General features: G+C 44.2%; 1 protein-coding gene across 4 annotated transcripts in view; it reads right to left on the minus strand.

Annotated features, from left to right (window-relative positions):
- Positions 1-14850, minus strand: part of PBX1 (PBX homeobox 1) — a 335328-nt gene that overhangs the window by 35384 nt on the left and 285094 nt on the right. Inside the window, exon 10 of one of the 4 annotated variants that reach the window (XM_070782593.1) lies at positions 2061-7210. The exons of 2 other annotated variants lie outside the window; for them this stretch is intronic. In XM_070782593.1, coding sequence (XP_070638694.1) covers positions 7118-7210 — 93 coding nt within the window. In that variant the 3' untranslated portion in view covers positions 2061-7117. Of the gene's footprint in view, positions 1-2060; positions 7211-14850 lie in introns of those variants that run through there. One more of the 4 variants, XM_019986754.2, reaches the window with a different exon arrangement.

The following is a 14850-nucleotide window of genomic DNA, read 5'->3' on the forward strand; positions in this document are numbered from 1 at the left end:
CATTGGTGTCCGGCTTTATTGTTCAAGTAGGGGAGATCATGGAAGTCTACAAGGAGAAGCAGGTAGAAATCTATGGGGGAGGTGAGGGTGCGAAGTGCTGAGCGTATCAGATTTTGTGATTTTTAATGCTTTAGACTTCATCTGAAGTAACTGCTGGCCACTAGACCTGACCCTTCTAGAGAGCAATATACATGGGAGAGACTTTCCCAAGGGCCAGGCAGGCTGCCTTGAGGAACAGCAGCTCTCCCTTCATAATGACCATGGGCTGAGTACTGAAGTCAGGAGTTTAGACAACAACCGAATGTGAAGATTGTTGAGGGGGTAGTACTGGGTGGCTCAGCTCTGGCCCCCGTTGTTATACCCCTTTCTGGGTCTTCTCCACTGAAGAGTAACAGAGCCAACCCTGGGATGTTACTGAAAATGTTTTTCTTGGGAGTCTGTCCTGTGCAGTGAAACAGCTCTGTGGACTTGCCTTTTCTCTAATTCTGGAGCACTAGGTGTGATGAGACGGCCAACTACTCAAGGAGTTTTTGTGTGCTGTTATTGCCAGGAAGCGGCTGCCTAGACAGGGACCACTTTTCCATCCTTCTGCCCACCCCTCAACTCTTGCATTTAGGAATATGAATGGAAGGGAGCTCTTGGTTAAGGCTTTCAAGAAGTGGTGACCCTTCTACACACTCTTTCCTTCCTGCAGGTCAGATGTGGAGGACTACAAATTCCTGCAGGCTGAAGGAACTGGATCCCCGAAGCACTGCATGAAGACAAGGCATCCTGACAAGGAACGTTTGTTGGGGGCTATTACCATTATTAGTGAGAAACAGATTTGTACTGAATTTGAGGCACCAGAGTCTTGGTCTACTACAACAGTTTAGTAGCACTCTTAAGTAATAAACTAGGTGGGTGGGCGAGGTTCACAATTCTCCAGGCAACTAAAGGACGGAGTGGTCTAACACTACCTTGTATACCCAAACTTCCATAAATGTGCTCCCATGTTTAGATTTGCAGAGGAGACATGAGGTCTCCATTTTGACTGCTGAACACAGTCTCCAAATCTACCTTGGCAAGACAGCTTTATACTTTTGAGGCCATTGGGCCCTTAGAGTATCTGTTAAGAAAAATGATGATTTGATCCCCCCATGATGGTCCATTCTTTTCATCTGTTTTCTATTGATTAGAATCATGATAGGGATGAAAGGGTGAGTGATTGGCATTTTCAATATAGACCTGCCTCTCTGGGGCTTCGGGCAGAGCCTCCTGAAGCTTAAGGCGTTAAGAATGAGAAAATGATGCATGTGATGCCTCCAGAGGAACAATATGAGGAATGGCAGACAAGAAGCTGCATCCCATGCTATGCACAAAAAATGGTGTTAAGGGCCTGGAAGCAGACTTAGGTGTTGAAGGCTGAAGTGGTGATCCAGAGAGAATCCTCTGAGACATTAAACTCTGTAACAGACCACAACCCCAAAGGTCAGGGGCTCACTGCGAGTGTAGACAAACCACTGCAAGAGATGACCACACGGGATGGCAGACGTAGCACACGGCAGGCGTGTCTGCCCAGTGGAGTAGCGTCTGGCATACTTCTCAGAGCCTAGAACTGGGTGGTTCTTCTAACCTAGATTCATTCCTTCCCCTGCAGCATCTTTCTGGTACCACAATTTTCCTTATGACCAGATCAAAGCAGACCAAGAGAAGGAAAGGAAAGCCAGTGGACGACGGCTGTGACTCAGAAACTTGTAATTTATTATGGAACATCACCCTAACATTTTAACTGGTATTTGGCTGATAGCTGCTGATCACAGACAAGCAGACAAAATTGGGTGCTCTGCCTTCCTGCAGCACAGCTAATATTCACACGTAAAAAATCCTTCTTTCCTTCCTTCTCTCCCTCCCTTCCTTCCTTTGTGGGTGAGGTAAGTAACTCAATTTGTCCCACTGCAAATGCAGACTTTAAAATGATGAGGGCCACAGTTTAAATTATAATCCACATTAAACTAAATCATAGTTTGGGGAAAGAGAAGTTATCAACAGGTAAGAAAATAAATTTACACCAAATACAAGTATACTTTTTTTTTTTGCAACAAAAGAAACTATTTATTTGGAATATGCATTACCAGTACAAATTAGGAGACTGTAAAACCTACACCGTGTTAGTATCATTAGAGAACACAAAATTTCAGTTGGAATCAAAAGGGACAGAAGCCTGTGCTCTCACAGAAGCAGAAAAGCTTAAAATTTCAAAACCAAAACAGAGCAGAGCTTTGCAGGTTTATACTCTGAATAATAAGAACGGGGGAGGAGGAGTGGGAGAATAAAACCAACAACCAAAGGAAAGCACTTCAAAATAACTGAAAACGCCCAAGGAAAGAAAGGAATAAGAGAGAAAAGGGGAAAACATTGAATGTTTTATTAATTTTAACAAAAGGAAAAAAAAATGTTTACAAAAAATAAAAGAGTCCAGAAAGCTTTGAGCTAGGGATTGAAATCATATAGATGATGTGAAAAGCTCGTCATCATTGTTTTGTTATGACTTAAAAACAAGAGTGCATGCATTAGGGTAGAGACACTTCCTAAAGTGTTGCTCACTTTTTTTGCTTAGGTTCTGGCTGCTTTCTGAATGCTTACTCACTTGAGGAATGAAAACCATTTAAATTAAGTTTCTCCAGATAACATCGCTTTCTTTTCTCCCCTAACTTAACAAAAACATTCCGAATCAAGCCAGTTTGACAATCTGCTTTAAGCAGCTGCCTAAATCAGAAGTTAGCGAGAGGTGCACTGCCCATGAGACCAGCATAACCGCTCAGCACTGGGGCACAGCACTGAGTCTGGCTGAAAATACCTCCGGGCTGAACGGCTCTCGGGACAGCTTCCTGGATCTAGTCTCCTCAGCTAATGGTACACACCCCACCAGTGAAATGGTACACAATTTCACTCCTGTGAAATTCCTCTGGAAGAAAAAAATCCTCTCTAGTTGGAAAGGCTTTGTGGAAAGTTGTTATCAATCAGGAAGAAAGAAAAGAAAGCATTTTAATGTGACATTCACAATCAACCAAGGCAAAAACTTCTCCCTACAATATAAAAAGTTACCCTGGACCAATTCCTTGAAGTGTTAAAGGTCGAAAAAAGGAACTTCAAGTCTCTGCATTTGTTTTTTTCCCCAGGGACTTTGGAATGCCACAGTCCAGAAATACAGGTGAGTCATGTGACGTCATTGTGGGGCTTGTCTTTGAAGTCAACTGAATTCCGAAGCAAACAGAAGTACATGGAAACAGCCTATTCTACAAAGGTCATCTTTTCACATCACCTCGGATACATATTTAAGAAATAAAAACACCAAGATCATAATCCTGAAAATTAAAAAAGCACCCTCCCATAAACAAACCAAAAATAACACAATTTTTTTTTTTATAGTTTAAAGAGCAGGATAAAGAAAAGTAAAGAATTTATTTCTGGGTCTCAAAGTTAATAAACATAATAACATGTTAGGCTGTACCTATTATGCTCACTATTCCAAACTTTTTTTTTTTTAGTTTACAAAATGAATTACTGTCACTTTTAAACATTGTGAAACAGGAAATGGATGTGCACAACTCGACACTTTTCTAGCATTCTTGAACTAATTCACAAATGCAAGAAAATAAAAGAAAAATGGGGGAAATGGTGAATGTAGGTAGTTGGGTGTTAAAAACTAATGCAGGAATGATGTGCATTGTCACAGAAAGAAGAGGGGAAATTCCCCATCCTGTTTTGCGTGCTAAGAGGGTCATTTTTAAAATTTTTATTATAAACACTATTAAATTCAGACCGCTTTTTTGGTTTTTTTTTTCTTTATCTGAATATACAAGAACATTCATTATCAAATGTTCATCATCAATACTACAAAGAACGAGACACAAGTCGCAAGAAACAATGGAAAATGTTAATAAAGCTGAAAGAATCGTTGAGTATTTTTTTGTTTTTTTTTAAGTTTTTTTTTTTAAATTTGAGTTTCTGTAGTTTCATCTTTTTTTGGTATCGAAGTCAGGTTTTTCTGGGCAGAAAAATAAAACTCAGAAGGCAAGGGGGGCAGGGAAAGATACGTGAGAAAAGGCAACTGGCAAATAAAAAACACTACCACAGCAAAAAAAAAAAAAAAGTAAAGAAGGTGCCACTTGGCAAAACTACTGCACAGGAGTCAATTCCACACCAGGGGGAGGAGTTAGGGATGAAAAGAAGGGTGTGATGAAGAGTCACAAGGTGGGCAAGCCTTAGGGCGAGTTTTACTTCTCAGGGGAAGTCGGCTGCGGGGAAAACGGGGTACTCCCACTTCCATCAGAAAATGAAGGAATCTTGGGGCACATTTTGGTATCTGTATGACTGACCTAGTAAGAATTCCCAGGGAACTGTATTTCCAGAGATGCGCCCTTTCCATACCCAACCTTCCGCGGTCAGCGTTCTCATGCCTCCCTTAATACAAAAAGAGCTGGTGGCCGCCATGTCCGATGTGATCATGGGTGAGGAGGGGAAGGTAAAGAGCGCCGTGTGACGAGCTGGGCAGGGACGACACAGTGAGGGGTGAGCGTCAGTGCAAACTACTGCAGGGAGAGAAACTGCCTGTGCAGAGGTGGCACCACTCTGATCTCTTTCATCAGCTTAAAATGGTGATCATTCAAACCAAATCTGCAATCATCCTTCCTGTTTCCAAGAGAACCCTTTTGTGTCTCTTAAGTACTTTGCCTCAAGTCAAGGGGATACAATCCTACCATATGCCTGTGTGGGTAGTTTCAATAGATCCCTGTCACTCAGACCAAGTTCTTCCCTGGTTCTAATCACTGCAGAATGGTCACAAGATGGTTCCTTCCAGGAAGCCTCTTTATCAAGCTCTGTTCTGATTATGGCACAGGTTAGAAGACACAGTCTTCCTACTCCTCTTAGCCATCCAGGTATGATGCCATCTTGCCAAATATTTACTTTTTGCATTTCCTTCAAATACACATACCTTCTGCTTGCTTTCCCCTACCTCCCAACACCCACACACAGGAGCATTTTCTAATCATTACCGTAGTGCCATGCAGAATGTCCATGACCTTGTTAGCTGGTCATCCCCACCCCTCAGGGCTTTATACCTCTCCCAGAGGCTTTCTCAAACACAGCAGATGCAACAGGGGACTAAGTGCTTATGAGGCCACATGTTGGATTCTAGTACAAGCTAAGAGAACCAGATCACATTTTTCCAATTTAGAGACTTATCTCTATTCTAAGAAACCAGCCAGGCATAAACAAACAAAGAGAAGCAACAACACTGGACTCTGCTCTTTGTCCTCAAGGTGACGACCTCAGGCATTACTGCTAATCGAAAGTTACAACAGGAAAACCATGTATCCTCCCAACAGGGCATGGGCCAGTTTATCTTAGGGAAGCTACTTCCCCTGACTTCACAATTATATATTGGGTATGAATGAAATCAATTTCTTCAGTCTCTTGGTGAGCCAGGCATAACCCCCATTTTACAGATGAAGAAAATGAGGCACCAAGAGACCTGAACACTTCCCATTTAACCAAGTAACAGAGCTGCCGTCTTTTCTCCTGGCACAGTTGGCTACGAAGTTCAGGTAAAATTAGAAAACAGTGTAATAGTACATACTCCTCACTCTTAGATATTCCCAGGGAATAAAAATCACAAATGATTTAACCAAAAGCACGACCTCCCTGTTCCCCATCACTCTCAGGTCTTCTGCATAAGTAAACAAAAAGTTTGTCTCAGCCATCTTCTTAAACAACTTTCTCCTCCAGGACAAGAAGGTGGTGCCATATGACACTTTGGATAATTAATGCACTGTCCCTAACACAAACACAAAAACGAAACAGAACCAAATCCACTGCAGACACTGGAAGTACTGTGTGTGGCTCCCCAAGAGCTCCAGAGGCGGTGGGAACGCCAACGGTTTAGGAAACTAAGCTTCACCGTGTTCAAGTCCTGTGTATGTCATTCTGGTGTGTGCATGCTGGGGGCCCGGAAGCCCCAGGCACATACTGCTTCTCTATGTCAGTGACCTTCACTCAGAGTGGTTGTATTGCTCTCCTGCGCTCACAAGGTGTAATGTTATGGTTACTAACATAGGTATTCATATGTGGCATGTGACTGATTTGGGGCAAGTGAATGTGTGTCTGTGCACGGGTCTACATGTTCGGATACCTGTGTGTGTGGGGGGAGGGGTGGGATAAGGTGAAGGGTTGCAGGATAAGAGCCTTCCGCTCCTTAGGGATGCGTTCACCACCATGCCTAACTCAGACCTGGTTCTGTAGTAGGCGCTGAACATTGCTTATAGCATGGTCTCCAAAGACTGTGCCTCTTGAGACCAAGAGCTGTCATTGGAAAGATGCAAAAGCCTCTAAGAATCCTGCCCTTCTTGCTCCTCAAGCCCTCTTTTGCTACCTGACTTCCTGCCTGGGAATCAACCTGGTGGGGGTAAAACCAGAAACTGTGGCACTTGCAGAAGCCCAGCAGTGACAGCCCCCAGTGAATACCTGGGGCGAGAAGGAAGAGGAGGAATTGTGTCCTAAGCAGTACTGTCCTCAGGGAAGGAAGAGCAAGAAGAGGCAGGGTGGCCTGGAACGAGCAGGGCAACGTGGCGTATTCCTGCCAAGAGGTAGTGAGAGTAAACGAGAGAAACAGAGAAGGGCTGCCCGTTAGCAGAGGGAGGGAGGGACCAAGGGAGGGAAATCTGGCTCCTCAGACCACCAGCAGGAAAATATACAAATGCTTTTATTACGCTCTTTGTGTTTTCCTCTTTAAATTCCTAGAATTGTTGAAAATATCCTTCAGGGATGTAAGAGAGGGCAGGGACCCAGGGAGTCTAGGACAGAGGGAAAGGGGCGGGGAAGATGACGGACACCAGGCTAACAGCTGGAGGCAGGGAAGGGTGGCTTCTACCCAGAAAAAAAAAAGGGGGGAAGAGAGTATAAAGAAGTGTCCAGATTGGCTGAAATAGCATCCCAAAGAAGAGAAGAGAAGGAGACTCTTATTGTGTTTGCTGATTGCTTCGACCTCCAGTCTGACCGCTTCAGCGTTGAGAAACCCTCCCTCCTGGCCCTGCCTCGACTGGAGCACAGGGTCAGCCGGGATGCGACTGCTGGGAGATCAGTTGGAGGTATCAGAGTGAACACTGCCAGGGCCTTCTGTAGGGGAGGTCACTGATGAAGGGGTAGTAGCATCCTGCCAACCTCCATTAGCCTAGAAGGGAAAAAGGGAGAGAAGTCAGTCCTCTGAGATTGGGTGGCTGTTCTGCGCAGACAATGACAATAAGGCAACTGAGGAAAAGGTCTGAGTACAGTGCCTGGCACGTGGGGACATAGCCAACGGATGGCTGTGATTGTGGTCAGTAACATCCGCCCCCCAACCCCACCCGCAGATGAGTTTGGGTCCTCCCAGCGAGCCTCTGGACACAGTATTGGCACGTCCACTTCTTACAGGCTTTGTAATCCAGTCCAAGCCATCAGAGGGAAATTCTGCATGCTCCAGGATGATCGCGGCTACCCTGCTGGCCAAGGGACCGAGTTCTAGCTCTGACTGGCAATGGTTGGCTATTGGCTCTGGCAAAGCACTCTCCCCTGTTTGGCCTTGGGTACCCCTTTAGAAAAACTGAAAGGGTAGCTTAAATGCTTTTTCAGGTTCTTTCCAGCTCTGGATGTGGTATGTATAATGGGAGCCCAGGCACCTGTTCTATGCAAGGTTCTGTCCTAGATGCTCATAAGCTGAGATACAGTTTATGCCCTCAAGGATGGGTGAGACAAGCAGACGAATGAACTAGAGTTTCAAGCAGAACCTAATACATGGTACCCCCAGCTGTTATGAAGATTCAAATGAGTGCAACATCTCCTCTTGATGGAGCATCAGCAAAGGCTTCATGGAGGATGACCTCTCTGAGCTAAGCCTTAAAAAGTCCAGAGGGTGATGAGATGAATCAAACAGGTAAAACCATGGTGCCAACACCATAAGGACTGGTCTGTGTGACTGTATCTAAAAGGTGGTGAGACAGGAAGCTACAACTTTGATCTACACTTGTAGATCTTCCTTCTAAGACTCTAAATCCAGATGCAGTAAAACAATAATATTGTTCTAAAAGGATTTGTTTTAATGACCACTCCTTTAAAAAAATATCCCACCATTAAACAGCTGAAGAATGATTTGCTATAGTGGTTGATTCATGACTGTTTATATATTTTAAAGCATTGAACTATAAGTGTGCTAAAAGGCCTCTTTTCCCCAATCACTGTGTTTCTTTGGAGTTAACAGACCCTCAACACTGGAAATGTTAATACTGAACAGACCAGGTTTTAGGCAGGTAAATTATTTTTATTGTACCTTCTCCTTTTATTCCCTCAAGTACATGGGGTACCTGGGGAAGGTGTTATTATTGCCATTTGGGACAGACCATGGTTTCTACTCTAGCATAATCCACAGTACTTAGGAGCATGCTGCTGCTGCTGCTGCTGCTAAATCGCTTCAGTTGTGTCCAACTCTGTGCGACCCCATAGATGGCAGCCCACCACGGTTGGCACTTAACAGATGCCGGCAAAGATCCATTCACATTTCATTCATAAAAAGGCACAGGTGTAAGTGAAAATCAAGCTTCTGGATTACAACTGAGATAGGACACAGGCTTCCTAACCTTTGAACCAGACTCCTTTTTCTCTGCCCTTTCCATCTATTTGGCTCCTTCTATTATTAGTTCACCCAAATCATGCTCCAATTTTCCCAGGAAAACCAAGGCTTTTAAATCAAAGGAGTTCCCACCAGTTACTTCAACACGAGGGTACAATTTTTTCCCACACCTCACTATAAGAGCAGATCTGGACACCAAGAGGGCAAAAGGTCCTGGGCAATGCCAAGAACACATTCCCTCAGTCTTGGATCAATGCATAACTGCTCTCAAGTTCAAATCTCCATCTCGAAACCACCGAGTCAGGCAGTTCCTCCCTTTTCCCCTCTCTGTTGGAGGACATTTCCCCTGCTGTTTGTGAAAGAGAGATCAGAAAGAGAGCAATAAGGATTCTTTCTCTTAGAACAGAAGGTTTTGCTACCTTTTGGGATCCAAGACTCAGAATCTGATCAGTATGACCAGAATCAAGGACCGAGTTAATTCAGTTTCCTCATTCAGGGTGGTCACAGCAGCAACAATATCTTAGCATCCCCTCTCAACCAAGAATACACGTGTTCTTTTGGTACCATTTTTGGCTGAATGACAATAGCAGTTACGTTTATTTTTCCATGAAGAAAATCCTTTAGCATCATTTATCCTTTCAAATGATAAAAGTAAAATATGCTTATATAATGTTTGCAGATATAATAATTACACATGCAATATAATATTTGAAAATAGGAAAATTATAGAAAAACAAAGTGTACCACGGCCATAATCCAGAGATAATTACTCTCAGCATTTTGACATGTGTTTTAACAATTTTTTAGTATATTTATCAGATAGACAGATAAATTAATTAACTAGTTAAATAGATGGAAGTGTGTGTGTGTGTGTGTGTATCTGTGTCTGTTGAAAGTGAAAGTGAAGTCGCTCAGTTGTGTCCGACTCTTTGTGACCCCATGGACTGTAGTCTACCAGGCTTCTCCATCCATGGGATTTTCTGGGCAAGAATACTGGAGTGGGGTGCTATTTCCTTCTCCAGGGGATCTTCCTGACCCTGGGATCAAACCTGGGTCTCCTGCATGGCAGGCAGACACTTTACCGGCTGAGCCACCAGGTAGCATGGAATTTTAGGAAACATGCCAGGGGCTCCATAAGTACATCATCATAAGGCAGAGAGTCAGGTGCTTGTAAAGAAGATAAAAGTCATGTATTTTAGACTCCACCTGGTATGAGACAAGCAGGGGAGGGAGCAAATATCCATGATCTAGCATGTGGCACTGCATTGGAGAAGGAAATGGCAACCCACTCCAGTGCTCTTGCCTGGAGAATCCCAGGGACGGGGGAGCCTGGTGGGCTGCCGTCTACAGGGTCGCACAGAGTCGTACACGACTGAAGCGACTTAGCAGCAGCAGCAGAAGCACGTGGCACAAAGACACGGCATTACATTGCTCAGAAATCACCACCACAGCTATTATTGAGTCATACTATAATTCCTTAAAATAACAATAAGTGGTGCCCCAAATGAAGCCATTAGTAAAGAAAATGAACTCCACAGTGTTTCATTAAGAGGGAATTAGCAAAGCAGTGTATTGACTGGAAAGTTCTAGGAGACTTCTTTTTGAGTCATCTCTGAGCTGAAATAACTCAAACAGCAGACATTCGATCTCTTTTCTTCAAAAGTTCTGTTTTCTCAGACCAGTGCACAGGATGCCAGAGGGGACAGAAAACTCACAAATGGTGGAGACAGGAATTAGTTCAGGCTGATATCAAAACTAGCATTGTAATTATGAGAGTTGGTCTGGTAAAGAAAAATATGTAAGACCTTAAAAAAGCTTTATTAAAAATAAAGAAATAAAATGAATCTCTTTAACTGTCATTTTTTCACTCCCCCTCCATTCACAAACACACAGATATAGACACATATGTATACACACACACCTCCGATGGGGTGATCAACAGCTCCAGTGTGCCCAGGACTCAGGGATTTAATGGACTAGGGGGCGTGGAGTCCCAGATCACCCTACCCCAGGGTTATCAGCTATGATCCTCAACTTCTTGCCAAATCCAGGACACTGTAGCCTATGAGTTTCAAGTTTGGTGAACAAAAGTACTTTTTAAAAAGAACGAGTCTCACACAGGGAAATGCTGGAGGATGCTTGTCTCTGAAGGTGCTTTCTACCATGGTGTATCATCTGCTATTGCTGTTAAACCTCCATAAGAACAGAAACTGCGAGCAAACCTCCCCTAACTGGGTTTTCCATAAATCACTTTGGCTGCCTCAGCTGTATCATTCCGCCTTTAATGTAAGACGTTCAGAGGCTGCACCGTCTTGGGAAACAGCTGACCTCGCTTTCTGCCACGTTAACCCCGGGGAGCAATTCCTTCCCTCTTCTTCCACTGTGGGTGAATATTAAGTAGGAAACCCGCCTTTGTGAGTTTATTTATCTCTGGGCACAGTGAAATTGGAAGATGGTCTCATTAACGAACATGGGGTGGATGGGGGTGGGAAAATAAGACTTTCGCTTCAATTTTCCTTCTGCACCTAAATTCCTCCTTCACTCTGATGCAAACTAGCCTTTAAATGGACACACTCACTTTGTAAAATGCTGATGTCAGAAACCACCCTAATGGGTGACAGGGACAGGAATCTGCAAAGCCAAATATGCCCTTTTTATCCCAAAACCTCTAATGGGAGAGAGTTCACATTTACACCCAGTTCTTCAGGTTAATTCTGTAGCCTGTGACCTGGGCAGCAAGACTTGATGTAACATTTAATTCCACCTGGGGAAGCCTAAGTCAGCAGCAGGGTCAACGTGCAACATCATGGGAGAGGAGGCTAATGGAATATCAAATTAGGACAGACTTGCAGCAAATTTTCTAATTAAGAAAATCTGGACTTTCAAAACACAAATTCAAGGTATTTGGGAACAAATCATTTTAGGAACAAAAATGACTACTCTATGTTCTATCCTAATGAATCTGGCACCTAATTTGATAGACACCAACTTTTGCCAGAACCCCATCTAATGTATCCATTAGGCAAAGCACTCCTGTCGAAGGAGGCAGAGGAAGCTAGTAATGGAGAAGGGGAGGGAGCAATGGTGGGTGGCAAAACCCACACACTCACAAGAGCACAGAACTGCCGTTGAGGACCTGACTTTTCTTTCCTCTGACACCATCCCTGAGTCAGAAGTCAGAAGGCCACCTGCCTCTCCCCCATTGTCGTGGAGCCAGTACTGCTGGTAGCCCAGAGTAGCGGCTGTTGGGCTGAGAACCACTGGTCCCATCCTCCTCTTTTTCCCGCTCTTCCTCTGAGCTTACCTTAGCAGCATTCAGTTGATGCAGAGAATTCATCACCTGATGTGACAGCCCAAGTGAGTCTTGCACTAAGAAACTCTCATTTGCAACCCAGAAATACGCTGAGGTGCCACAAACCGGCTGATGTCAGCACCGAGGCAAGCTCAATCTGCATATGGGCCAAATGCCATCAATAGCAATGCCTTCAGGGTGGGTGAGGAGGTGGACGTGCTCTAGGTCCCCAATCACCTCGGCCCTGCTGGGGCCGGCCAGGAAGAAAAACAGAGAGACATGGATGCATCCTTCTACCCCCCCACCCCCTCTACACACACACACACACACACACAGAGTCACCACTTATCAAGGAAGACATCGGCTCACACAGTGGAGTCACACCCTAGATCCAACACCGGTCCATCAAGATAGGACTACGTTTTCCCGATATGCATCAACTTTCCCCAAGATTATACTGTGAGCACTTACCAAGGAATGCTCTGGGATGAAAAGATGCTATTGGAAAGCCCCTCAAGGGACAGAGGATTCAAAATTTCCCTGGGAAATTTCACAACAGTAAACAGATCCATGCCCATTCCGGCACCCCTCCAATCCTCTCTCCAGCTGCCCGCAGCATGCTCTTTCAAAAGTGTAGTTCTGATCGTGTCACCTCTCTGTTTAAACCTTCAATGGCTTCTTACTGGTATCAAGGTGAGGTTCAATGTCCTTATTAGGTCTACCATGTCCTTGACCTTGCTGACTCTCCAACTCAATGCTCACGCTTAATATTCCAATATATCAGTCTACTTAGAAATTCCCACAACAGAGCTAGCATTCCATGCCTGTTTCCTTTCCCTTGAATGTGGTGTCCCACTCATCTATTTTCGTGCTACTCTCATCTTGACTATTTCTCAAGATTGAATTTAAGTATCCTTGCACCGGTACCTACCCCTGGCAACTTCTCCTTTTCCTACAAGTCCTGGAATGTACCCTGGAATTGCACAGCAACTGTGATGCCATACTGCATTTGTTCTTTCACAAGTCTTACTCCCCTACTAGCCCATGAGAACAGGGCTATGAAATTTATCTTTGATTCTAAAGTGCTTACCACAGGGCTTGACACAGCATAGATTTTAATAACGATCTCTTGGAGGAACATAAGAAGTAAATAAACCTTTAGTGGCACTGTAACATCCATCTGCCACCACGGGTGTGGACAGACAGTCAGGTGTCTGTACCTCCACAGTTCAGTTTAACTATGTGTAAAGAGCTGTGTACACCTAGAAAATATTCAAGATGCAGAGCAGAGGTAGCACCAGGGTTCAAGGTAGCTCTGACATCTAGAAAGTGAACTTTTCTCTTGCTAATAAGTAGGCATCAAGGAGATCAGGCACTTCATACTTATCCCAAACAAATAACTATGATTCATATTTATATTGTTCGGTTTTCTTTTAGGGGAGAGCAGTTGAGAAAGACACTAGATCCTGCCTATTGCCATTCCATCTCAACAAGGAGTGTTCTCCACTAGGCACAAGGAGGAGGACAATGCCCTACCTGGTGGTCTCCTAGTCACCTCAGGCATCCTGGGGATCAGAAAAAGGTACAGAATAGACACCCTAAGTGGCCTGTGGGGTTTGCCCATCTTTAGTCTCTCCAGGGCTGAGACCCACATGCAGCTTCAGCTTCTACTTGGGACCTGGGAATGGAGTTGCCAGATAAAGTACAGGATGCCCTGTTAAATTTGAATTTTAGATAAACAACAAATAATTTTTTACTTGAGTATGTCCCATGCAGTATTTTCATTTGCTAAATCTGGGCAACCCTATCTGGGAAGAACATGTACTATCAGCCAAACAATTTGCATTCTAGCCTAGTTTAGCTAGAAAAAATGTGCTGTTTTTCTTGCTTTGACCTTTTGCACCTGCATCTTCATACAGGGAGTCTTCCCTGTGGCTGTGACCACCTCTATCAGGCTAATCGGCTTCTGCTTAAGTTTCCTATTTATCGCAGTTCATTTAAGAATGAGGTAGTGACATACACACACTGCTGCTGCTGCTGCTAAGTCGCTTCAGTCGTGTCCAACTCTGTGCGACCCCAGAGACGGCAGCCCACCAGGCCCCTCCGTCCCTGAGATTCTCCAGGCAAGAACACTGGAGTGGGTTGCCATTGCCTTCTCCAATGCATGAAAGTGAAAAGTGAAAGTGAAGTTGCTCAGTCGTGTCCGACTCTTAGTGACCCCATGGACTGCAGCCCACGAGGCTCCTCCATCCATGGGTTTTCCAGGCAAGAGTACTGGAGTGGGGTGCCATTGCCTTCTCTGATACACACATTACTATATGTAAAACAGATAAACAACAAGGATGTACTGTATAGCACACGGAACTATACTCAATATTTTGTAATAACCTATATGGGAAAAGAATCTGAAAAAATTATATATATATATATATATACACACACACACACACACACACACATATAATGAAATCACTTTGCTATACATCTGAAACTAACACCACACTGTAAATCAACTATACTTCAATTAAAAAAAGAATGAGGTAGTAACTTGCTCTTACAAATGAAAGCCTGCTCTGGAACTTAAGCCCACCAACTGCCTCATCACATTTCCCCACAGTCAGTCCTCTGCCTGGATTATCCCATGCCACTGGCTTTAGGATTCCTGTTTCCATGGCCCTCTGCCAGTTGGGGGTATCCTCTCTGACTGCCACTTACCCCTAGGTCAGTCCCTGGTGACCTTACATCCAAGTGACACCATCATACCCCATGCTAGTCTGATTCCCACCAAAGCCTCTTGAACCCTGAGATTTTGCTGTGAAAATCTACAAGTTAAGAAAGATGAGCAGTGTTATCAGCTATTCCTGGTAGAGAAAAAATACTCTGGAAGAGAACTGACATTAGCAGTCTGAGCGGCTCT

The sequence above is a fragment of the Bos indicus genome, chromosome 3 (genome assembly GCF_029378745.1).
Source record: "Bos indicus isolate NIAB-ARS_2022 breed Sahiwal x Tharparkar chromosome 3, NIAB-ARS_B.indTharparkar_mat_pri_1.0, whole genome shotgun sequence".
In the NCBI taxonomy this organism is placed as follows: Eukaryota; Metazoa; Chordata; class Mammalia; order Artiodactyla; family Bovidae; genus Bos; species Bos indicus.